The 19,894-nt window shown below is 61.2% G+C and overlaps 1 protein-coding gene across 6 annotated transcripts; it reads right to left on the bottom strand.

Moving 5' to 3' along the window:
• Positions 1 to 917: 917 nt before the first annotated feature.
• PKNOX1 (PBX/knotted 1 homeobox 1) lies at positions 918 to 17,170 on the bottom strand. Of its 6 annotated transcripts, none has more exons than XM_060198788.1 (11): positions 17,022 to 17,170; positions 7,392 to 7,493; positions 7,089 to 7,213; positions 5,852 to 6,023; positions 5,174 to 5,344; positions 3,471 to 3,570; positions 3,019 to 3,116; positions 2,786 to 2,914; positions 2,357 to 2,433; positions 1,952 to 2,124; positions 918 to 1,699 (listed from the first exon to the last, which is right to left on the bottom strand). In XM_060198788.1, the coding sequence occupies exons 2-11, from the start codon at positions 7,440 to 7,442 to the stop codon at positions 1,491 to 1,493; spliced, it is 1,305 nt and encodes a 434-aa protein (XP_060054771.1). In that variant the 5' UTR covers positions 7,443 to 7,493; positions 17,022 to 17,170; the 3' UTR covers positions 918 to 1,490. The 6 variants fall into 6 exon arrangements, with proteins under 6 accessions (XP_060054771.1, XP_060054772.1, XP_060054774.1 ...); XM_060198789.1 differs by having other exon boundaries at positions 3,471 to 3,567; XM_060198791.1 differs by having other exon boundaries at positions 5,186 to 5,344.
• Positions 17,171 to 19,894: the final 2,724 nt, after the last annotated feature.

Raw genomic sequence — 19,894 nt, 5'->3', positions numbered from 1 at the left:
TGGCACAGCCGACACTGGCATTGGGAGGTAATGCCCCATCAGGGCGCCCGGGCCGGAGGCAGGGCTGCAGCTTCCCCGCCCGTCTGTCCAGCTGTTCTCGCCCAGGCGTCTGATCCATGAGCACCAGACCCCGTCGCCCACCCTGTAGCCTCCGGGCCTGGACGTGGGTGCCCCGCTCGGTGGGTGGTACTGTGGCCTCCGGCCCCTGGCCGAGGCTGACATCTGGGGGGGGGCCGGGGCCAAGGCCGAGCATGCCCACGCCTGAAGGCCCAGCCCGGAGTCCTGGCGCCAAGGGTCCGTCTCCTGCCAGGTGTACCCTTCGCACCCGAGGCCCTGCTTCGTTTCCTTCTCGGACGGATGACGTGACTGATGGCCTGAGGAGGGGAGTCCAGTGGGGCGCCAGGCTGGGGTCAGGGCTGCAGCCCCATGGTCTGAGGCCCCCTGGGGGGCAACGGGGCCAAGGAGACACGTGGCGTCTTTCTAGATTTAATTTTTTTGTTTTCATAAATCAGTTCCTTCATAACCTCCCCTCCCCCCGAGTGGTACCCACCCGGGATTGTGGGCACAGCATAAACACTGTGAAGATTGTCAGTTCATGGTAGCTGCTGGCCTCGGCCCGTCCAGGGGGTGGGGACATGGAGTCCGGGCTGGTGGCACCAATGAAGACCCCTCCTCTGAGGGGTCCCGTCCTGGGCTGTCTCCCCCCTGGGTGCAGGCAGAAGGGCCCAATCTGCGCCCAGAGCCCTCCCGGGAGCCTGTGGCTGGGGTCTCAGGCCAACCCACGACGGGCTATGATCCCAACATCTCCCCTGCCCAAACACGGGGGAGGGAGGGCAGGCCGGGAAGGTCTTGGGTCACCTGGCGAAGCCCCACAGGGCCAGAAAGGAAGCAGGGAAGCCCTTTAAAGCGCTTGCGGGTGAGATTATTAAAGACTTTATAAATAAGGGATGCCACAGCGGATTAAAAACACCGTCCAGTTCTTCCTTGAAGCTCCTGGAACCTTCTGACAGGAAGCGTCTGCCAGTCCTCGCGGCCACCGTCCCAGGGCAGGGAGCAGCCTCTGGCCCCACCTGCTCTGAGCAGGCGACTCCTGGAGTCATGGGGGGGGGAGCCCCCAGAGACAGGGCGAGGGGGAGACGCCCGGCCTGGGGAGGCTGCCCTGTGGGGCCCGGCCGGCACCTGGCTCAGCCTGGGAGGATGCGTGGTCCTCGCGGGCGGCCCCCGACCCCTGGACACTTCCGTCGGACGCCTGCGTGCGGTCAGGCCGGGGGCCGCCCACCCTGGAGCCTGCGGGGTCCTGAGCTCCGGGCTCCTCTGCCCAGCGCTGTCCTTGGCAGTCAGAATCCAATTTGTAACTGATTTACAAAAATAGCTTTTTATCCAATAATTCCAGCAAGGTAAAAATAGGAGTTCCTCTCTGCGTTGGAGGCGGGTGCCGGCGTCGGGGAGGGAGGGTCACGCTCCCACCAGGTCCAGCGGAGGCGGGGGTCCTACTGCAGGGCCTCGCCGCCGTGCTCCAGCACCAGCCCCCCGAGGTGCGCGGGGGCCAGCGCCCCGTCCCCGGAGCTGCCCACCGACTCGTCGTCACTCTGCTCCGCCATCATCACCTGCTGCACGGCCAGGGTGGCCCCGTCCGAGGACAGCGGCTGCAGGCCGTCCACGCTCATGCTCACGGGCGCGGTGATGGCCACCACGGCTCCTGCGGGCAGGGTCACTGCAGGCGGCCCCGTGCCCCCCCGTCCTCCTCCCTGCGGGCAGGTCACTGCAGGCGGCCCCGTGCCCCCCGTCCTCCCTGCAGGCAGGTCACTGCAGGCGGCCCCGTGCCCCCGGCCCCTCGGCCTTCCTCAGGACTCCTGGGCCTCGAGCAGAGCGAGTCTGGGGGCAGAGGACGGGCCCAGCAGCCGGGGAGCCCACAGCAGCTGAGAGACGGCCTCCCTCATCCCGGCCCTACCTTCCGACATGGCCAGCTCTCCGGCTGAGGGCTGCGAGGCGCCGGCCGCGATGGAGTCGGGCCAGAACCGCTGCACGGGCCGGGTCTGGGCCGTCTTCTTCTTGGCCTTGGGCGGCTCGGCACAGCTGGAGTCCAGCATGGGCTGCAGGATGCGTCTACGGGCGTTGATGAACCTGGGTCGGGGGTCGTCAGGCCAGGCTCAGCTGAGGGGAGGCAGATCTAGTGCCCACGGCACCCGGCTGTCCCTGTGGCCACCAGCTCAGCACGGAGAAGCTCCTCTCACCTCAAAGCCCACAACACGCTGGGCCTGCACCCTGCACCTCACGTGTTTTGCCTCCCACCCTGTCTCTGAGGTCCCCCACGCCGTCTCTGAGGGTCCCCCGTCTGAGGACCCCTCCGCCTTACCAGTTGTTGACCTGGAGCAGAGTCAGGTTGGTCTGCGCCGCGATCTGCTTCTTCTCGTCCTCCGTGGGGTAGGGGTGCTGGGGAGGGGGGGGGAGGGGAGGGGAGGGTCGTGAGCCAGGCTCTGACCCAGAGCCGGGGGCAGCCGTCCATTGGTCCATTGGCATCGGCCCGTGAGCGTACAGTCGTGGGTCTGAGCCCGGACAGAGGCCGTGGGACCACCGTGCCGAGGGGCCACCCCGAGAGGGCGGGGGTGGCAGCGGCCTCGGGACGGGCAGAGCGGCTCAGGTGCCAGAGGCAACGGCCACCAGGATGACCGACCTTGTGCCGGTGCCCGTCAGAGGCCCGAGGGTCCTCAAGGCCCCTGGCGACGTGAGGGGCGCCACCCGGGCAAGGCCAGCCCCCACCCGTCCGCCTCGAGGCCCCGCTCACCCCGATGTGCTGGAAGAGCCAGGAGCGCATGACGTTGGTGGCCTGCTTGGGCAGCACCCCCCGCTTGCTCTTGGCCGAGCCGTCGTCCTGCGGCAGCAGGCTCAGGTCCTGGCTCAGCTGCAGCTGCAGCTGCGGGGCAGGCGGGCGGGCGGGCGCCGTGGGAGGGGCGTGAGGGGCCGGGTGGGCGGCGGGGGGATGCCCGCTTCCCCACACCCCACACCCCCGGCACACACCTGGGAGTTCTGGATCCGGATGGCGCTGGGTGACAGGGTCTGTGTCACCACCTGGCCCTGGGGCGTGACCACGGTGACAGGCTGGTAGACGGCGCCGCCTGGGGAGGGAGCCCGTCTCGCCTCAGGCAGCGGCTGGCACCCAGGGGCCCCACCCATGCTGCTGCCCACATGCTCACACAGGGCAGGGTGTGCACTCTACCGGGTGGGTGATGCCCATGCGCACGCAGGCGGGGCAGGCCGGTTGTGGGAGGGTGGCACTGGGTCTGAGGGCCCTCGCTGGGGACTGTCCACCTGTCCCTCCCCGTGGCTCCCACAGGCCACAGACACACGGCAGCCGGCTTACGGGGAAGGTGGCCCCTGCGGGCACGGGGTGGCCCACCCCAGGCCGAGATGCCCGCCGGACACCGCAAGGCACCTCTTGGCTCCGACGCGATCCGCCAGGAGAGTCCTACCTGCCACGGCGGCCATGGTGACGTTGCCTTGCTGCAGCGCAGAGGCCGGCACCACGATCCCCTGCGGGCTGAGGGTGCCCGTGATGGCGCTGGGCATCTGCTGTGGGGGGAGAAGGGTGTCAGCAGCCCACCCGTCCGCTCAAGGCAGCCGAGGACAGACAGATGCCAAGGGGCATGCTGAAGGACGGGCGGAGGCTGAGGGACAGACGCTGGGCAGCAGGACTGGCAGGCAGCGAGCCGCCGAGAGTCCTCGGACCTCAGGTTCGCCCCGGGACGTGGCACCGCCAGCTTCCAGAAGGCTCTTGACCGTCTCGTCTGAGCTCAGCCGACACCGGGGCGGCACAGGCCACACGCCTCGCGGCACACCTGCTCTCCGCAGCCAGAAACCCCCTGGGCAGCGGGCACCCCCGGGCTGGGTTCCGTACCCAGCTGCACCCTGGGGCGCGTGGTCTCCGTGCGCGTGTCTAAGCCTCGCGTGGAGAGCGCTCTCCTCGGCCTGAAGCCGGGTCCAGGTGGCTGACAGGCCCTGTGACGGGACAGCAGCCCGAGAGCGGGCTGCCCACAGGGCCCCGGGCCTCACCCGGCCACCTCAGCCAGGCGGCGTGTGGCCACTCCGCCGGGCTTCACTTTGGGCGTCTGCGCTCCCACACCAAGAGTCAGAAAACGGGAGCCGCACAAAACCAAAGCAGGGAGAAGAGATCGACAGAGCCTCGGGCACTGGCAGCGAGTGTCTGGCAGAGTGCACACCTTACCCCGTGCAAAACCCACCCGGTCACTCAGGCCCCGTCCTCTAGAGGACAGCCAGTCAGCCCGCAGTCCCAGCGACGACGCTGGCAGCAGTGAACCAATCAGTGAGAGGAGTCTCAACAGACCAAAGTGGGCCAAGCGTGGCTCACCCAGCTGAGCCCACATTCACAGTGCGCAAGGACCCGGGTTCAAGCCCCCGGTCCCCACCTGCAGGGGGGAAGCTTCACGAGCGGTGAAGCAGGGCTGCGGGCATCTCTGTCTCTTTCCTCTCTATCTCCCCCTCCCCTCTCGATTTCTGTCCGTCCTACGGAGCAAAGTATCGAAAGAAGGAAAGAGAGAGAAGAGAGAGAGGGGAGTCTGTCAGTGGATGGCAGGCAGTGAGCCGCAAAGCCTGAGGGCGGGACAGGGCTCTCAAGCACGAGGTCCTGAGTTCTGTCCCCAGCAATGCATGCGCCAGAGTGATGTCTGGTTCTTTCTCTCTCTCGTCCTATCTTTCTCATTAATAAATACACAGAATTTAAAAAAGCAGTGAAAAAAAGAAATCTTCTGTTGGCGGTGGAGGAGGACTCTGGCAGCCCAGCTCAGGCGCCCAGCAACTCACAGGAGGTGGAACCCTGCGCCCAGGGCATGGCTGGCACGTGAGGCCCAGCTCGCCCTCGACCACTGTCTGCGCCACAGCAGGGCGGCGCTCCGGTCACCAATGACCAATAACCCCCGACAGCCACACGGACAGGGCAGAGGCCGCCGAGCCCCGAGGGCGTGAGAGGAGGAGTCGCCCCGCTGCTGCCTCCGCCCACGGCCCTGACCAGACGGAGACGACCGAGAGGGTCCCGGCGGCCAGGCCACACCGTGTAGGCCCAACCCCACGGGAATGCTCCCCGGGCGGGCAGGCGGGACACCAAGAGGCTGGGGAACACCAGAGGCCAGGGGTGAGGGCTCCTCCCAGACACCGGGACCTGCGCCTGCACTGGCGAGTAGGGGCCGCCCGGCTCCCCGCTCAGCAACGTCTCGCTGTTCATCTTGGTCTTGAGGCAGGCAATGTAGCGGCTGCAGAAGTCCTTGCACAGCTCGCTGACCTTCTCCAGCTCCAGCAGGTGGATCCGCAGGACCTGGATGGCCTTCACCATCTGGGGGGACAGGAGGGGACAGGACCTCACTGCGCGGCCTTCACCATCTGGGGGACAGGAGGGGTCAGGGCCTCACTGCGCGGCCTTCACCATCTGTGGGGGCAGGGATGGGGGGGCCCTGACATCCCCCGGGAGGATGAACTGCCCGGCCAGTGCAGACACAACTCAGAACAGGACAGGCCCCTCCCCACCCTACCCTGCTGGCACTGTCTCGAAAAGGGCTCTGGGTCGACTGTCACCACTGCACCGCCCGACCGCCCTGCAATGACAGCATCCGTCTCCAGATGCAGGGCGGGGACCCAGACCAGAGCCCGTCCCTGAGCTTCCAGGTCTTCAGTCCCAAGAGCTCCTCAGCCATGGGCCGCCCGCCTGGACGCGCCCTCCTCACCGTCGGGGGCCGTGAGCCTGCCGAGTCCTCAGCCGGGGACAACGGGGACGGGGCCGCACGGCTGTCAGGTCACCACCCTGATGCGGGAGGCACATGGCGGGAGGGACCCGCCCACTCACCAAGTTGTCTGTCTCGGGGTCCTCACAGAAGAAGGGCTTTCCCTCCTTCTCCTGTTTGCGCACGAAGTTCTCGATGTCCAGGTCGAAGCTGGCCGACGTGGTGCCCTCGGAGCCCTGTGTGGACTGCTCACACTTCTCAAACAGCAGCGCCAGCAGGGGGAACAGCGGGTGCCTGGGGTGGGAGGCAGGCCGGGCGCTGACTTACGCGCGGAGAGGTCCCGGGTTAGACCCAGGGCCCAACATAGCACGGTGAGGCCTTGGTTCTCTCTGGCTTGTTGAGAAATAAACCTTGGGGACCAGGCGGCGGCGCAGCGGGTTGAGCGCACATGGTGCAGAGCCCAAGGACCAGCTCAAGGATCCCGGTTCGAGCCCCCGGCTCCCCACCTGCAGGGGAGTCGCTTCACAGGCGGTGAAGCAGGTCTGCAGGTGTCTGTCTGTCTCTCCCCCACCCCGTCTGTCTTCCCCTCCTCTCTCCATTTCTCTCTGTCCTATCCAACAACAACGACATCAACAACAACAATAATAATCACAACAATAAAACAAGGACAGCAAAAAGGAATAGATAAATAAATAGCTAAATAAATAGCAGGGGCTCCCCCGGAGGAGATTGGTCGCATCTGTCTCTGTGTCCTCGCACCCTCTGGCCTTATGGCCTTCTTTAATTTTTTTTTTTTTTTTTTTTTTTTTACCAAGCACTGCTGAGCTCCCGCTTATGGTGGTGTGGGGGGCTGAACCTGGGACTCCTTCTGCATAACCATTATGCTATCTACCCCCACCCGCCCTGCCCTCTGGCCTGCCGAGGCCCTTTAGTCCCCAGGTTTCTGGCTGGTTTGTGTCCTCTTCCCTTCTGGACTGACAGGCCTTGGATCTCCTCTTGTTACCAGAGCACTGCTCAGCTCTGGCTTATGGTGGTGCGGGGGCTTGAACCTGGGACTCCCTCGGCATGAGAGCTGTTTGCATAACTATTATGCTACCTATCCTCTGCCCCACAGGCCTTTGCTTTCACTCTTGAGAGAGAGAGAGGGAGAGAGAGAGAGAGAGACCACAGCACCACAGGACAGCCGCGGAGCTTCTGCCTGGAGCCAAGGCCAGCGCCCGTACCCCAAACACGGTCCCGAGTGTGACCCCCAGGCCTGGCCGCAGCGGAGGGTCCTCTCCCCTGGCGCAAATAAACGCACCTCAGCGGGGCAGAAGGAAGGGGCAGCATGCGGGAGGCGGGCGGGCAGAGCCCGGCTACCTGTAGATGGCCTGCTTGTCGGCGTCCATCGGCGTGTGGGCGCCCCCGGGCGGCGGGCTCAGCCCCTCCACGTCGGGCTTGGAGCAGCCGGGGTCCGGCTCCGTCTTCAGCTCCATCACCTGCACCTGGCGGGGAAGAGAGGCCGCGGCCTGGGGTGCGTGTCGGGGGCTCCAGAGGCCACGGGGGGGAGGGGGGCCAGGGGCAACGTGGGCGGCGGCCTCCTGGGAGCACGCGGGACGACCACACAGCCCGGGCGGGGGCGGGGGGCGAGGCCCCGGGTTCGAGCCCGTGGCGAGGCCCCACCTGCTGCCCGTCCTGGTAGCCGTCGAGGCTCAGGGTCTGCGTGGCCATCATGGTGGCGGAGATGCCGCGCTCACATCATCTGGAGTCCGGGGCCCGCGGCATCTGCAGGGTGGAAGGGGAGCCGTCAGCAGCCTGTCGGCCGGCAGGCCCGGGACGCGGGTCGAGAGGCCCCGAGCTCAGCCTCACCGCGACCGGGGCTGCGGACGGACGGACGGCCTTGCTCGGGCGAATCTCAGGAACCCGCACACCAGCTTGCAGACGACAACGAGCCGGAATACGGGGACGGAGGGGGCACAGGTCTGAGCGGTGCCGTGTGGAAGGGGACCCGTCGTCCCGCAGTCCTGTATGCCATCATGCAAAAAGAAGCTCTCCTACTGGCGTGAGGATCCCGGTTCGAGCCCCCGGCTCCCCACCTGCAGGGGAGTCGCTTCCCAGGCGGTGAAGCGGGTCTGCAGGTGTCTGTCTGTCTCTCCCTCTCTCTGTCTTCCCCTCCTCTCTCCATGTCTCTCTCTCCTATCCAACAATGACGACATCAATAACAACAATAATAACTACAACAATAAAACAACAAGGGCAACGAAAGGGAATAAGTAAATAGATATTTAAAAAAATAATAATAATAATTTAAAACAAAAAACCTCTCCTGCCTGAGGCTCTGGTTCCAGGTTCAGGTTCAATCCCCAGCACTGCCATCAACCCGAGAGAAGGGCTCTGGCCAGACAAAGGGCAAACTGCTCTCGGGAATCTCAGCCCTGAAATACCTGCTCCAACCGGAAATGGTGCAAGTGGCTGTTTCTTCTGTGGTGCCGGGAGAGAAGGAGGGAAAAAGGGACACTGCAGCCCAGAGTGTCCCCCAACGCTGTGGTGCCTCCCCTGTGGTGCTGGGGCTGAGCCCACAAGGCACTTAACCCAAGTGGCGAGCTCGCACCTGGCCCCGGGGCCACTGTTTCCTCCTCGGTGAAGAGACAGCACAGACTGCAGCGGCTCAGGACCGGCTGGGAATGTTCCAGGCCGTGAGGGCTCCCGGCCCGAGAAACAGCAGGCGTGAGAATTCCTTGGGGGTTTATTAGCCCTGTGAGTCAGTCTCTGTCTGGAACCCGGTGCGAGTCCTGCGCCCAGCTCAGCTGTTCCCTCAGCTGAGTTCCAAAGGTCTCCTAAGCGAGGCCAGAACCTCTGGATCAGTCCGGAGGGTGAGGACCTTACAACTCCGGGACAGCGGGAGGAAAGGGCCTGCAGCCTTGATGGGCCAGTGAACACAACCTCCAGGGCTGGGATTTGCTCTGCAAAAGGACCCTCCTGCCTGAGGCTCCGAGGCATAGGACAGAGAGAAATGGAGAGAGGAGGGGAAGACAGAGAGGGGGAGAGACAGACAGACACCTGCAGACCTGCTTCACCGCCTGTGAAGCGACTCCCCTGCAGGTGGGGAGCCAGGGGCTCGAACCGGGATCTTTACAGTGGTCCTTGTGCTTTGTGCCACATGCACTTAACCCATTGTGCTACCGCCCGACTCCCAAAAATATTTATTTATTTATTTATTTATTTATTCCCTTTTGTTGCCCTTGTTGTATTTTATTGTTGTTGTAGTTATTATTGTTATTGATGTTGCCATTGTTGGGTAGGACAGAGAGAAATGGAGAGAGGAGGGGAAGACAGAGAGGGGGAGAGAAAGACAGACACCTGCAGACCTGCTTCACCGCCTGTGAAGCGACTCCCCTGCAGGTGGGGAGCCGGGGGCTCGAACCGGGATCCTTATGCCGGTCCTTGTGCTTTGCGCCACCTGCGCTTAGCCCGCTGCGCCGCCGCCCGGCCCCCTTCTACCCTCTCTATTTTGGCTCTCTATCCAATAAATAAATATAATGAAAAAAGACTTAAAAAAAAGACGGAAGAAAGAAGGACCATTCCACAACACAATGCGGGCCATTTACAACAAGCCCGCAGCTGACATCATTCTCAGCCGAAACGGGGAAACGGGGAAACGCAGAAAGCTCTCCCCCCAACACCAGGAGGTGACGGCTCCCCGCTGTCCTCCCGCTGAGCTGAGCTCCTGAGGTCCTCGCCACTGCAGGCAGACGAGAAACAGACACCAAAGGTGCAGGGACTAGAAAAGAAGAAATGCTGTTCTCACTCTTCACTGACGGGTGACAGTAGACTTAGACAGCCACCGAGGCCCCACCAGAGACTTCTGGAAACAAGCGACAAAGCCAGCAGAGCTGCAGGGTGCAGAGTCAAGCACGTAAGATCTGTGACACTCTGCACACAGACGCGGAGTCGGAGGACAGGGAAACACAAGACTCCATCCCACTCACAACAAGCCCCAAAGATAAAATGCCTTAGGTGAGCCTCACAAAGGAGGTGAAACCCTTGGCTGTGAAAACTACAGGACACTGCCGAGAGACGACACTCAGAAGTGGGGGACAGTCCGTGCTCCTGGGACGGTTAACTGGCCACTCTTCCCTACCCACAGCAAGCTACAATTTCAACGCAGCCCCTACCAAGAAAAATAGTTTTCCTTTTTTTTCGCAGAAGCACTTTGCTATGTGTTTGTTTGTTTTGGTTCCACACAAACCTTGGACAAGTTGTTCACTTTCCTTGAAATATTCCTTGAAATGTTTACTGGGATCTTGGTAGGGGCTGCGTTTTGATCCCAGTGCCATGCTATTTTGATTACGACCGCTTTGTGTTATCAACTGAAGTTGGAGAGCAAGACTAAGCAAAACAGTGTGGAGCTGGGATAAAACAGACGCTTGGATCAGAGGAGCAGCACCGAAGCCCAGAGATGAGCCCTCACACATACCCGCCTGACAGATGACAGAGGGGCCAAAACCCCTCAGCGGGGGCAAGACATTCTCTTCAACAGGTGGTGCCGGGGCGTTGGGCAGCCACGTGTAGAACGTGAACCAGACCGCCGCCACCTGGCACCACACACCGGGCCAGTCAACATGGATTAAAGAGCTGGGTGGTAGACCAGATTAAAGAGCTGGGCGGTAGACCAGATTAAAGAGCTGGGCATAGACCAGATTAAAGAGCTGGGCGGTAGACCAGATTAAAGAGCTGGGCGGTAGACCAGGTTAAAGAGCTGGGCGGTAGACCAGATTAAAGAGCTGGGCGGTAGACCAGATTAAAGAGCTGGGCGGTAGACCAGATTAAAGAGCTGGGCGGTAGACCAGATTAAAGAGCTGGGCGGTAGACCAGATTAAAGAAAGAGCTGGGCGGTAGACCAGATTAAAGAAAGAGCTGGGCGGTAGACCAGGTTAAAGAGCTGGGCGGTAGACCAGATTACAGAGCTGGGCGGTAGACCAGATTAAAGAGCGGGGCGGTAGACCAGATTAAAGAGCTGGGCGGTAGACCAGATTACAGAGCTGGGCGGTAGACCAGATTACAGAGCTGGGCGGTAGACCAGATTAAAGAGCGGGGCGGTAGACCAGATTAAAGAGCGGGGCGGTAGACCAGATTAAAGAGCTGGGCGGTAGACCAGATTACAGAGCTGGGCGGTAGACCAGATTAAAGAGCTGGGCGGTAGACCAGATTACAGAGCTGGGCGGTAGACCAGATTAAAGAGCTGGGCGGTAGACCAGATTACAGAGCTGGGCGGTAGACCAGATTAAAGAGCTGGGCGGTAGACCAGATTAAAGAGCTGGGCGGTAGACCAGATTAAAGAGCTGGGCGGTAGACCAGATTAAAGAGCTGGGCGGTAGACCAGATTAAAGAGCTGGGCGGTAGACCAGATTAAAGAGCTGGGCGGTAGACCAGATTACAGAGCTGGGCGGTAGACCAGATTAAAGAGCTGGGCGGTAGACCAGATTACAGAGCTGGGCGGTAGACCAGATTAAAGAGCTGGGCGGTAGACCAGATTAAAGAGCTGGGCGGTAGACCAGATTAAAGAGCTGGGCGGTAGACCAGATTAAAGAGCTGGGCGGTAGACCAGATTAAAGAGCTGGGCGGTAGACCAGATTAAAGAGCTGGGCGGTAGACCAGGTTAAAGAGCTGGGCGGTAGACCAGATTAAAGAGCTGGGCGGTAGACCAGGTTAAAGAGCTGGGCGGTAGACCAGGTTAAAGAGCTGGGCGGTAGACCAGGTTAAAGAGCTGGGCGGTAGACCAGAAACTCTAAATTAAATAGATATAATTTTAGTGAGATATAGAAAGAGAAAACAAGAGAGACCAGAGCCCTGCTGAGCTCTGGCTGATGGCGGTGCTGCGACTGAACCTGAGACCTCAGAGTTTCAGGCAGGACAATCTTCTGCGGTCTCCCCAGCCCCCAGAAACTCAAAAATTTATAGAAGAAAGTGTCGGTGAAACTTTGCAGGACCTTCACATCAAAGGTGTATCTGGAGATTCAACCCCCGGGCACGAGAAGTGAAAACAAGAGTAAATAAATCGGATTCCATGAAACTAAAGAGCTTATACACATCAAAAGCGAACTACAGCAGGATATTCAGGCAACTCAGCAACTGGGAGAAGATATTTGCACATCAAACAGACAAGTGACTGATATCAAACATCTATATACAGAATTGGCAGATCTACAAAAGAAGCAAAAATAACACAACATAAAAGTGGGCGACCCCCACACCTATGGACATGTAATGTTTGACAAAGGAGCTCAGACTATTCAATGGGGAAAGCAGAGTCTCTTCAACAAATGGTGTTGGAAACAATGGGTTGAAACATGCAGAAGAATGAAACTGAATCACTGTATTTCACCAAATACAAAAGTAAATTCCAAGTGGATCAAGGACTTGGATGTTAGACCACAAACTATCAGATATTGGCAGAACTCTTTTCGCGTAAATTTTAAAGACATCTTCAGTGAAACGAGTCTAATTACTAAGAAGACTAAGGCAAGTATAATCCTATGGGACTACATCAAATTAAAAAGCTTCTTCACAGCAAAAGAAACCACTACCCAAACCAAGAGACCCCTCACAGAATGGGAGAAGATCTTCACATGCCATACATCAGACAAAAGTTTAATAACCAACATATATAAAGAGCTTGCCAGACTCAACAACAAGACAACAAATAACCCCATCCAAAAATGGGGGGAGGACTTGGACAGAATATTCACCACAGAAGAGATCCAAAAGGCTGAGAAACACATGAAAAAATGCTCCAAGTCTCTGATTGTCAGAGAAATGCAAATAAAGACAACAATGAGATACCACTTCACTCCTGTGAGAATGTCACACATCAGAAAAGGTAACAGCAGCAAATGCTGGAGAGGCTGTGGGGTCAAAGGAACCCTCCTGCACTGCTGGTGGGAATGTCAATGGGTCCAACCTCTGTGGAGAGCAGTCTGGAGAACTCTCAGAAGGCTAGAAATGGACCTGCCCTATGATCCTGCAATTCCCCTCCTGGGGATATATCCTAAGGAACCCAACACACCCATCCAAAAAGATCTGTGTGCACATATGTTCTTGGCAGCACAATTTGTAATAGCCAAAACCTGGAAGCAACCCAGGTGTCCAACAACAGATGAGTGGCTGAGCAAGTTGTGGTCTATATACACAATGGAATACTACTCAGCTGTAAAAAATGGTGACTTCACCGTTTTCAGCCGATCTTGGATGGACCTTGAAAAAATTCATGTTGAGTGAAATAAGTCAGAAACAGAAGGATGAATACGGGATGATCTCACTCTCAGGCAGAAGTTGAAAAACAAGATCAGAAAAGAAAACACAAGTCGAACCTGAACTGGAATTGGAGTATTGCACCAAAGTAAAAGACTCTGGGGTGGGTGGGTGGGGAGAATACAGGTCCATGAAGGATGACAGAGGACCTAGTGGGGGTTGTATTGTTATATGGGAATCTGGGGAATGTTATGCATGTACAAACTATTGTATTTACTGTCGAATTAAAACATTAATTCCCCAATTAAAATAATTAATTAATTAAGAAAAAAGTGGGTGAAAAAGGAAACAGACAGTTTTCTAAAGAAGAGACACACACAGGGAGTCGGGACGGTAGTGCAGCGGGTTAAACACACATGGTGCAAAGCACAAGAATCCCGGTTCGAGCCCCCGGCTCCCCACCTGCAGGGGAGTCGCTTCACAGGCGGTGAAGCAGGTCTGCAGGTGTCTGTCTTTCTCTCCCCCTCTCTGTCTTCCCCTCCTCTCTCCATTTCTCTGTGTCCTATCCAACAACGACGACATCAATAATAACTACAACAATAAGACAACAAGGGCAACAAAAGGGAATAAATAAATTAAATAAATATTAAAAAATTTAAAAGAAAAAAAAGAGAAGAAGAGACGCACACAGACACAGGAAGAAATGTCCCTCTCCACTCATCACGAGAGACGCCCGTGGAAACGACAGAGATCCTGCCTCACACCCGAGAGGACGGCTTCCACCAACACACGCACCACCGGGACAGGACAGGTGTTGGCGAGGTTGAGGAGAAAAGGGACTTGGCCCCCCCTGCGGGTGGGAACGCAGACGGGGGGGGGGTGGGGGTGGGGGTGGGGGTGGGGGGGGCAGCCGCTGCGGAGACCTGAACAGACATGGAGTCACCTCGTGACCCTGCGACACCACTGGGGCGTTTATCCAGCGGATGCTCAGCGCTCACTAGAAGGGCGCATCCGCCCTGCGCTGTTCACGACAGCCTAGAGTGGACGCAGCCGAGACGCCCATCCACAGGCGACTGGGTAGAAGTGGCGGGTGGGGGCCGGTGGTGGCGCACGTGGTGGCGCACGTTACAATGCATAGGACCCAGGTTCAAGCCCCCTAATCCCCACCTGCAGGGGGAAAGCTTCAGGAGGGGTGAAGCAGGCCTGCAGGTGTCTCTCTCCCGTTTCTGGCCCCCCCTTCCTCTCAATATCTGGCTGTCTCTATCCAACAAATAAATATAGTAAAAAAAAATTTTTTTTAAGTTATATGGGATTTGGTCTGGGAGGTGGTGCAGTGGATAAAGCACTGGACTCTCAAGCAGGAAGTCCTGAGTTCAGTCCCCAGCAGCACATGGGCCAGAATGATATCTGGTTCTTTCTCTCTCTCTCTCCTTCTTTCTCATTAATAAATAAAATCTTAAAAAAAAAAAAAAAAGAGAAGTAGTAGTAATAGCAATTACGGGATTTAACACAGTATACTACTCTACAATCAAAAAGAGATGACATTGTGTTCTCTGGACAAATGGATGGAACTGGAGAGGGTGATGCTTTTTTTTAAAAACAAATTTATATTTATTTATTTTCCCTTTTGTTGCCCTTTTTTATTGTTGTTGTAGTTATTATTGCTGTCATCGTTGTTGGCTAGGACAGAGAGAAACGGAGAGAGGAGGGGAAGACAGAGAGGAGAGAAAGACAGACACCTGCAGACCTGCTTCACCACCTGTGAAGCGACTCCCCTGCAGGTGGGGAGCCGGGGGTTGGAACGCCGGTCCTTGTGCTTTGCGCCACCTGTGCTTAACCCGCTGCACTACCGCCGGACTCCCAGGTGATGTTTTTTAAAAAATATTTATTCCCTTTTGTTGCCCTTGTTTATTTTTGTTGTTGTTGTAGTTTTTATTATTGTTACTGATGTCAATCATTGTTGGACAGGACAGAGAGAAATGGAGAGAGGAGGGGGAGACAGAGAGGGGGAGAGAAAGACAGACACCTGCAGACCTGCTTCACCGCCTGTGAAGCGACTCCCCTGCAGGTGGGGAACCGGGGTTTGAACCGGGATCCTTATGCCGGTCCTTGTGCTTTGTGCCACCTGCGCTTAACCCGCTGCGCGTCCGCCTGGCCCCAGGATGATGCTGATCCTGACTTTGGCTTGGTCTCCGGGAGGAAGTGCGGTGGGTGGGTGCGGAGCTAAGTGCCCTGCAGCAGTGTCACACTCCGGTAGCAGACTACTCAGCATAACAAAGGGCCCTGGGTTCAGTCCCCAGCACCAGGCAGAGCAGCGCTCTGGTGAAAGAGGAGGCAGCTCGGCCTTGCAGGGGACCTGACGCCCGGGACCCTCGGATCCCTGCTGCAGACAGGCCTGAGCGCCCCAGGGAGGGGACCCGGACCCTCGGACCCCTGCTGCAGACAGGCCTGAGCGCCCCAGAGGGGACCCGGACCCTCGGATCCCTGCTGCAGGCAGGCCTGAGCGCCCCAGGGAGGGGACCCGGACCCTCGGATCCCTGCTGCAGGCAGGCCTGAGCGCCCCAGGGAGGGGACCCGGACCCTCGGACCCCTGCTGCAGGCAGGCCTGAGCGCCCCAGGGAGGGGACCGGGGGACTGGCCTGCCCCAGAAGCGCCCGTCAGCCGTCAGCACCCCACGACTGCCCAGGGGACCCCAACACTGCGGGGCTGGACCCACGATCTCTCAGGACCCCAAGAGGAACACCCCAAGGCTTCCCCAAGAAGACCTCACGACCTTCCCTGAACCCAAGAGAAACACTCCAGGGACCCCCACCATGACCTCCAGGGACCCCCACCATGACCTCCAGGGACCCCCCACGACCTCCAGAGACCCCACCATCACCTCCAAGGACCCCAAGAACGTTCCGGGAGACCTCATGACCTCCAGGGACCCCGCCATGACCTCAAGAGCCCCCCAAGGATAATATTCCGGGGGACCCCCATGACCCCCCCCAGGGACCCTCTCACGACCCCCAGGGATCCCAATGCCTCCAGGGACTCCCCCATGACCTCAAGAGACCCCCCTCGAACTCCAGGGTCTCCCTCATGAACTCGAGAGACCCCCATGACCTCCAGAGACCCTCATGACCCCCAGGAGCCCCCTCATGAACTCAAGGCCCCCCCATGACGCCCCACGACCCCCGGGGGACCCCATGAACCCGAGGGGCCTCCTCATGAACTTGAAGCCCCACATGACCCCCGACGACCCCCGGGGACCCCCACGACCCCCCATGGCCCCCCACGACCCCGGGGACCCCCTCATGTACTCGAGACCCTCAAGACCCCCGGGGACCCCCCATGGCCACCCACGACCCCCGGGAACCCCCTCATGAACTCGAGACCCCCACGACCCCCGGGGACCCCCACGACCCCCCATGGCCCCCACGACCCCCGGGGACCCACTCATGAACTCGAGACCCCCACGACCCCCCATGGCCCCCCACGACCCCCGGGGACCCCCCTCATGTACTCGAGACCCCCACGACCCCCGGGGACCCCCACGACCCCCCATGACCCCACGACCCCCGGGGACCCCCACGACCCCCCATGGCCCCCCACGACCCCCCGGGACCCCCTCATGTACTCGAGACCCCCACGACCCCCGGGGACCCCCACGACCCCCCTCATGAGAACGTCCAGGGGCCCCCGAGGGGGACACAGGAGCCCAGCTCCCCGGGGAGGAGCGCCGCGGACACCACGACCGTGGGGGCAGCTGCGCCCGCCCCCGTCGCCCCCGTCGCCCCCGCGCCCCCGCGCCCCCCGCCGCCCCCGCCGCCCGCGGCCCCGCCCCGCCCAGGCCCCGCCCCGCCCGCGCGCCCCCGCGCCCCGCGCGCCCCCGCCGCCCCCAGCCCCCGCGGCTCGCGCGCCGCGTCCGCCCGGGAAGCCAGGCCGGGGTCGGGGGCCGCGCGGCCGCGCTCCCAGAGTTCCGCCCTCGGCGCCGCGGCCCGCGCCCTCCGCGGCGGCGCTGACTGATGGGCCCGGGCGGCCGAGCGGCGGCGGCGGCGGGCTTGAGTGACAGCTTACCTGGTGCCAATCTTCGTCACACTGACAAGCGGCTGCAGCAATCGGGACCCGCAGGGCCGCGCCCGCGTCCAACCGTCACGCCGACGCCGGGCCACGCGACCCACCTCGCTCAATGGGAGGAGGGCGCCGCGCCGCGCGCGCACCCGGGGGCGGGGCCTCCCGCCGCCACGCCCCCCGCCGCCGGCCCGCCCCCCCGACGCGCTGGGCGGGGCCTGCCGCCGCCACGCCCCCGGCTGCGCAGCGCGGCGCGAGGTGGGGCCGCAGCCCGCGTGAGTCGCGCCTCCCGCGCCCCCGCGGCACCGATTGGCTGTCGGGGCCCCCGAGCCACACCCACCGGCGCGCGGAGGGCGTGGCCTCGAGGGGACACGCCCCCGGGCCCGAGCGCGGCTGCTGCGGGCGAGACGAAGGCGGCGGCGCGGGCCGGACCGTCCGCGGGTGCAGCTGCCCGAGGGCCCCGGACTGTGAGGCGCCCCTGGGCGGGCGGCCCTGGCCTTGCTCCCTGCGGTGCTCCGGCCGGACTTCGTGGTGGGCCCGCGCGCCGATCGCTTCCAGCTGCTGGGCCCGGGTGCCCTGTCCCCCAGCTGCCCTGTCCTCCAGGTGCCTCGTCCCCCAGCTGCCCTGTCCCCCGTGCCCCAGGTGCCCTGTCCCCCAGATGTCCTGTCCCCTCAGGTGCCCCGTGCCCCAGAACCCCTGTCCTCCAGGTGCCTCGTCCCCCAGCTGCCCTGTCCCCCGTGCCCCAGGTGCCCTGTCCCGCAGATGTCCTGTCCCCCCAGGTGCCCCGTGCCCCAGGTCCCCTGTCCTCCAGGTGCCTCGTCCCCCAGCTGCCCTGTCCCCCCAGGAGCCCCGTCCCCCAATGCTCCATCCCCCGGTGTCCTGCCCCCCAGGTGTCCTGACCCCGTGCCCCCCAGGTGCCTCGTCCCCCAGCTGCCCTGTCCCCCGTGCCCCAGGTGCCCTGTCCCCCAGATGTCCTGTCCCCCCAGGTGCCCCGTGCCCCAGGTCCCCTGTCCTCCAGGTGCCTCGTCCCCCAGCTGCCCTGTCCCCCCAGGAGCCCCGTCCCCCAATGCTCCATCCCCCGGTGTCCTGCACCCCCGGTGCCCCGTCCCCCCCAGGTGCCCCGTCCCCCCCAGGTGCCCCATCCCCCGGTGTCCCGTCCCCCCAGCTGCCCTGTTCCCCTGGTGCACTGTCCCCCATCCCCCAGGTGTCCTGTCCCCCAGGTGCCCCGTCCCCCCAGGTGCCCCGTCCCCCGGTGTCCCGTCCCCCCAGCTGCCCTGTTCCCCTGGTGCACTGTCCCCCATCCCCCAGGTGTCCTGTCCCCCAGGTGCCCCGACCCCAGTGCCCCGTCCCCCAGGTGCCCCGTCCCCCGGTGTCCTGTCCCCCCAGCTTCCCCGTTCCCCGGGTGTCCTGTCCCCCCAGGTGCGCCATCCCCCAGGTGCCCCATTCCCCGGTGTCCTGTCCCCCCAGCTGCCCTGTTCCCCTGGTGCACTGTCCCCCATCCCCCAGGTGTCCTGTCCACCCAGGTGCCCGGTCCCCCCCAGGTGCCCCGTCCCCCCCAGGTGCCCAGTCCCCCCCAGGTGCCCCTTCCCCCGGTGTCCCGTCCCCCCAACTGCCCTGTTCCCCTGGTGCACTGTCCCTCATCCCCCAGGTGTCCTGTCCCCCAGGTGCCCCGTCCCCCAGTGCCCCGTCCCCCAGGTGCCCCGTCCCCCGGTGTCCTGTCCCCCCAGCTTCTCCGTTCCCCGGGTGTCCTGTCCCCCCAGGTGCGCCATCCCCCAGGTGCCCCGTCCCCCCAGGTGCCCCATCCCCCGGTGTCCTGTCCCCCCAGCTGCCCTGTTCCCCTGGTGCACTGTTCCCCATCCCCCAGGTGTCCTGTCCCCCCAGGTGCCCCATCCCCCAGGTGCCCCATCCCCCGGTGTCCTGTCCCCCTCCAGGTGCCCCGTCCCCCCAGGTGCCCTGTCCCCCACCCCCCGGTGTCCTGTCTCCCGTCCCCCAGGTGCCCCGTCCCCCCGGTGTCCTGTCCCCCAGGTGACCCCTGGCCCAGGTGCCGTGTCCCCCAGACGGCAGAGCTCTGACCTCAGTGCACCAGTCTCCCCAGGGGACCCAGGGCCTTAAGGGACATGGGAAGTGCATTTCTCTCTTTTTTTAAAAATTTATTTATTCCCTTTTGCTGCCCTAGTTGTTTTATTGTTGTAGTTATTATTGTTGTCATTGTTGGCTAGGACAGAGAGAAATGGAGAGAGGAGGGAAAGACAGAGAGAGGGAGAGAAAGACAGACACCTGCAGACCTGCTTCACCGCCTGGGAAGCGACTCCCCTGAGGGTGGGGTATTTCTCCTTTTTTTTCCTTCTTCCTTCCATTCTTTCTTTCTACTATATTTTATGTTAATGAAAGAGAAATACAGAGAAAACCCGGAGCCCTGAACTCTGGCTGATGGTGGTTCTGGGCATTGAACCTGGGGCCTCAGGGCCTCAGGCAGAAGAGCCTATTTGTAAACAACTACTATTATTATTATTTCCTCAGAGCCTTGCTCAGCTCTGACTGACAGTGTTGCTGGGGATGTAACCTGGGACCTCAGAGCCTCGGGCTGGAGAGCTATTTGTAAATTTATTGTTATTATTATTTCCCAAATACTGCTCAGCCCTGGACGATGGGGGTTTTCAAGGGAAAGGGGGGCAGCGTTTGCTCCCAATACTAAAAGGTCCATCACCCATTTTCTCAGCAAAGAATCGAGGAGAAAACATTATTTCTAGGTATCTTGGACTTTTATTAGAGAACATCCATCCACATCAGGGCATGAGAGGGAGGGAGAAGGAAAGAGGGGGAGAGAGGGAGGTGGGAGAGAGAGATAGAGGGGAAGAGAGAGAGGAGAGGAGCGAGAG

This window comes from Erinaceus europaeus, chromosome 9, assembly GCF_950295315.1.
Source record: "Erinaceus europaeus chromosome 9, mEriEur2.1, whole genome shotgun sequence".
Taxonomy (NCBI): Eukaryota; Metazoa; Chordata; class Mammalia; order Eulipotyphla; family Erinaceidae; genus Erinaceus; species Erinaceus europaeus.
This window is presented reverse-complemented; position numbering and strand designations above follow the sequence as displayed.

Bases quoted from the DNA above. Each gene is read 5' to 3' on its own strand.
- PKNOX1 (XM_060198788.1), bottom strand. From the start codon at position 7,442: ATGATGGCCACGCAGACCCTGAGCCTCGACGGCTACCAGGACGGGCAG. The intron at 2,915-3,018 runs GTGTGTGCCGGG...CCTGCCCCGCAG, and splicing joins TCCGGATCCAGAACTCCCAG to CTGCAGCTGCAGCTGAGCCA. The intron at 2,125-2,356 runs GTAAGGCGGAGG...CCCCCGACCCAG, and splicing joins CTGCTCCAGGTCAACAACTG to GTTCATCAACGCCCGTAGAC.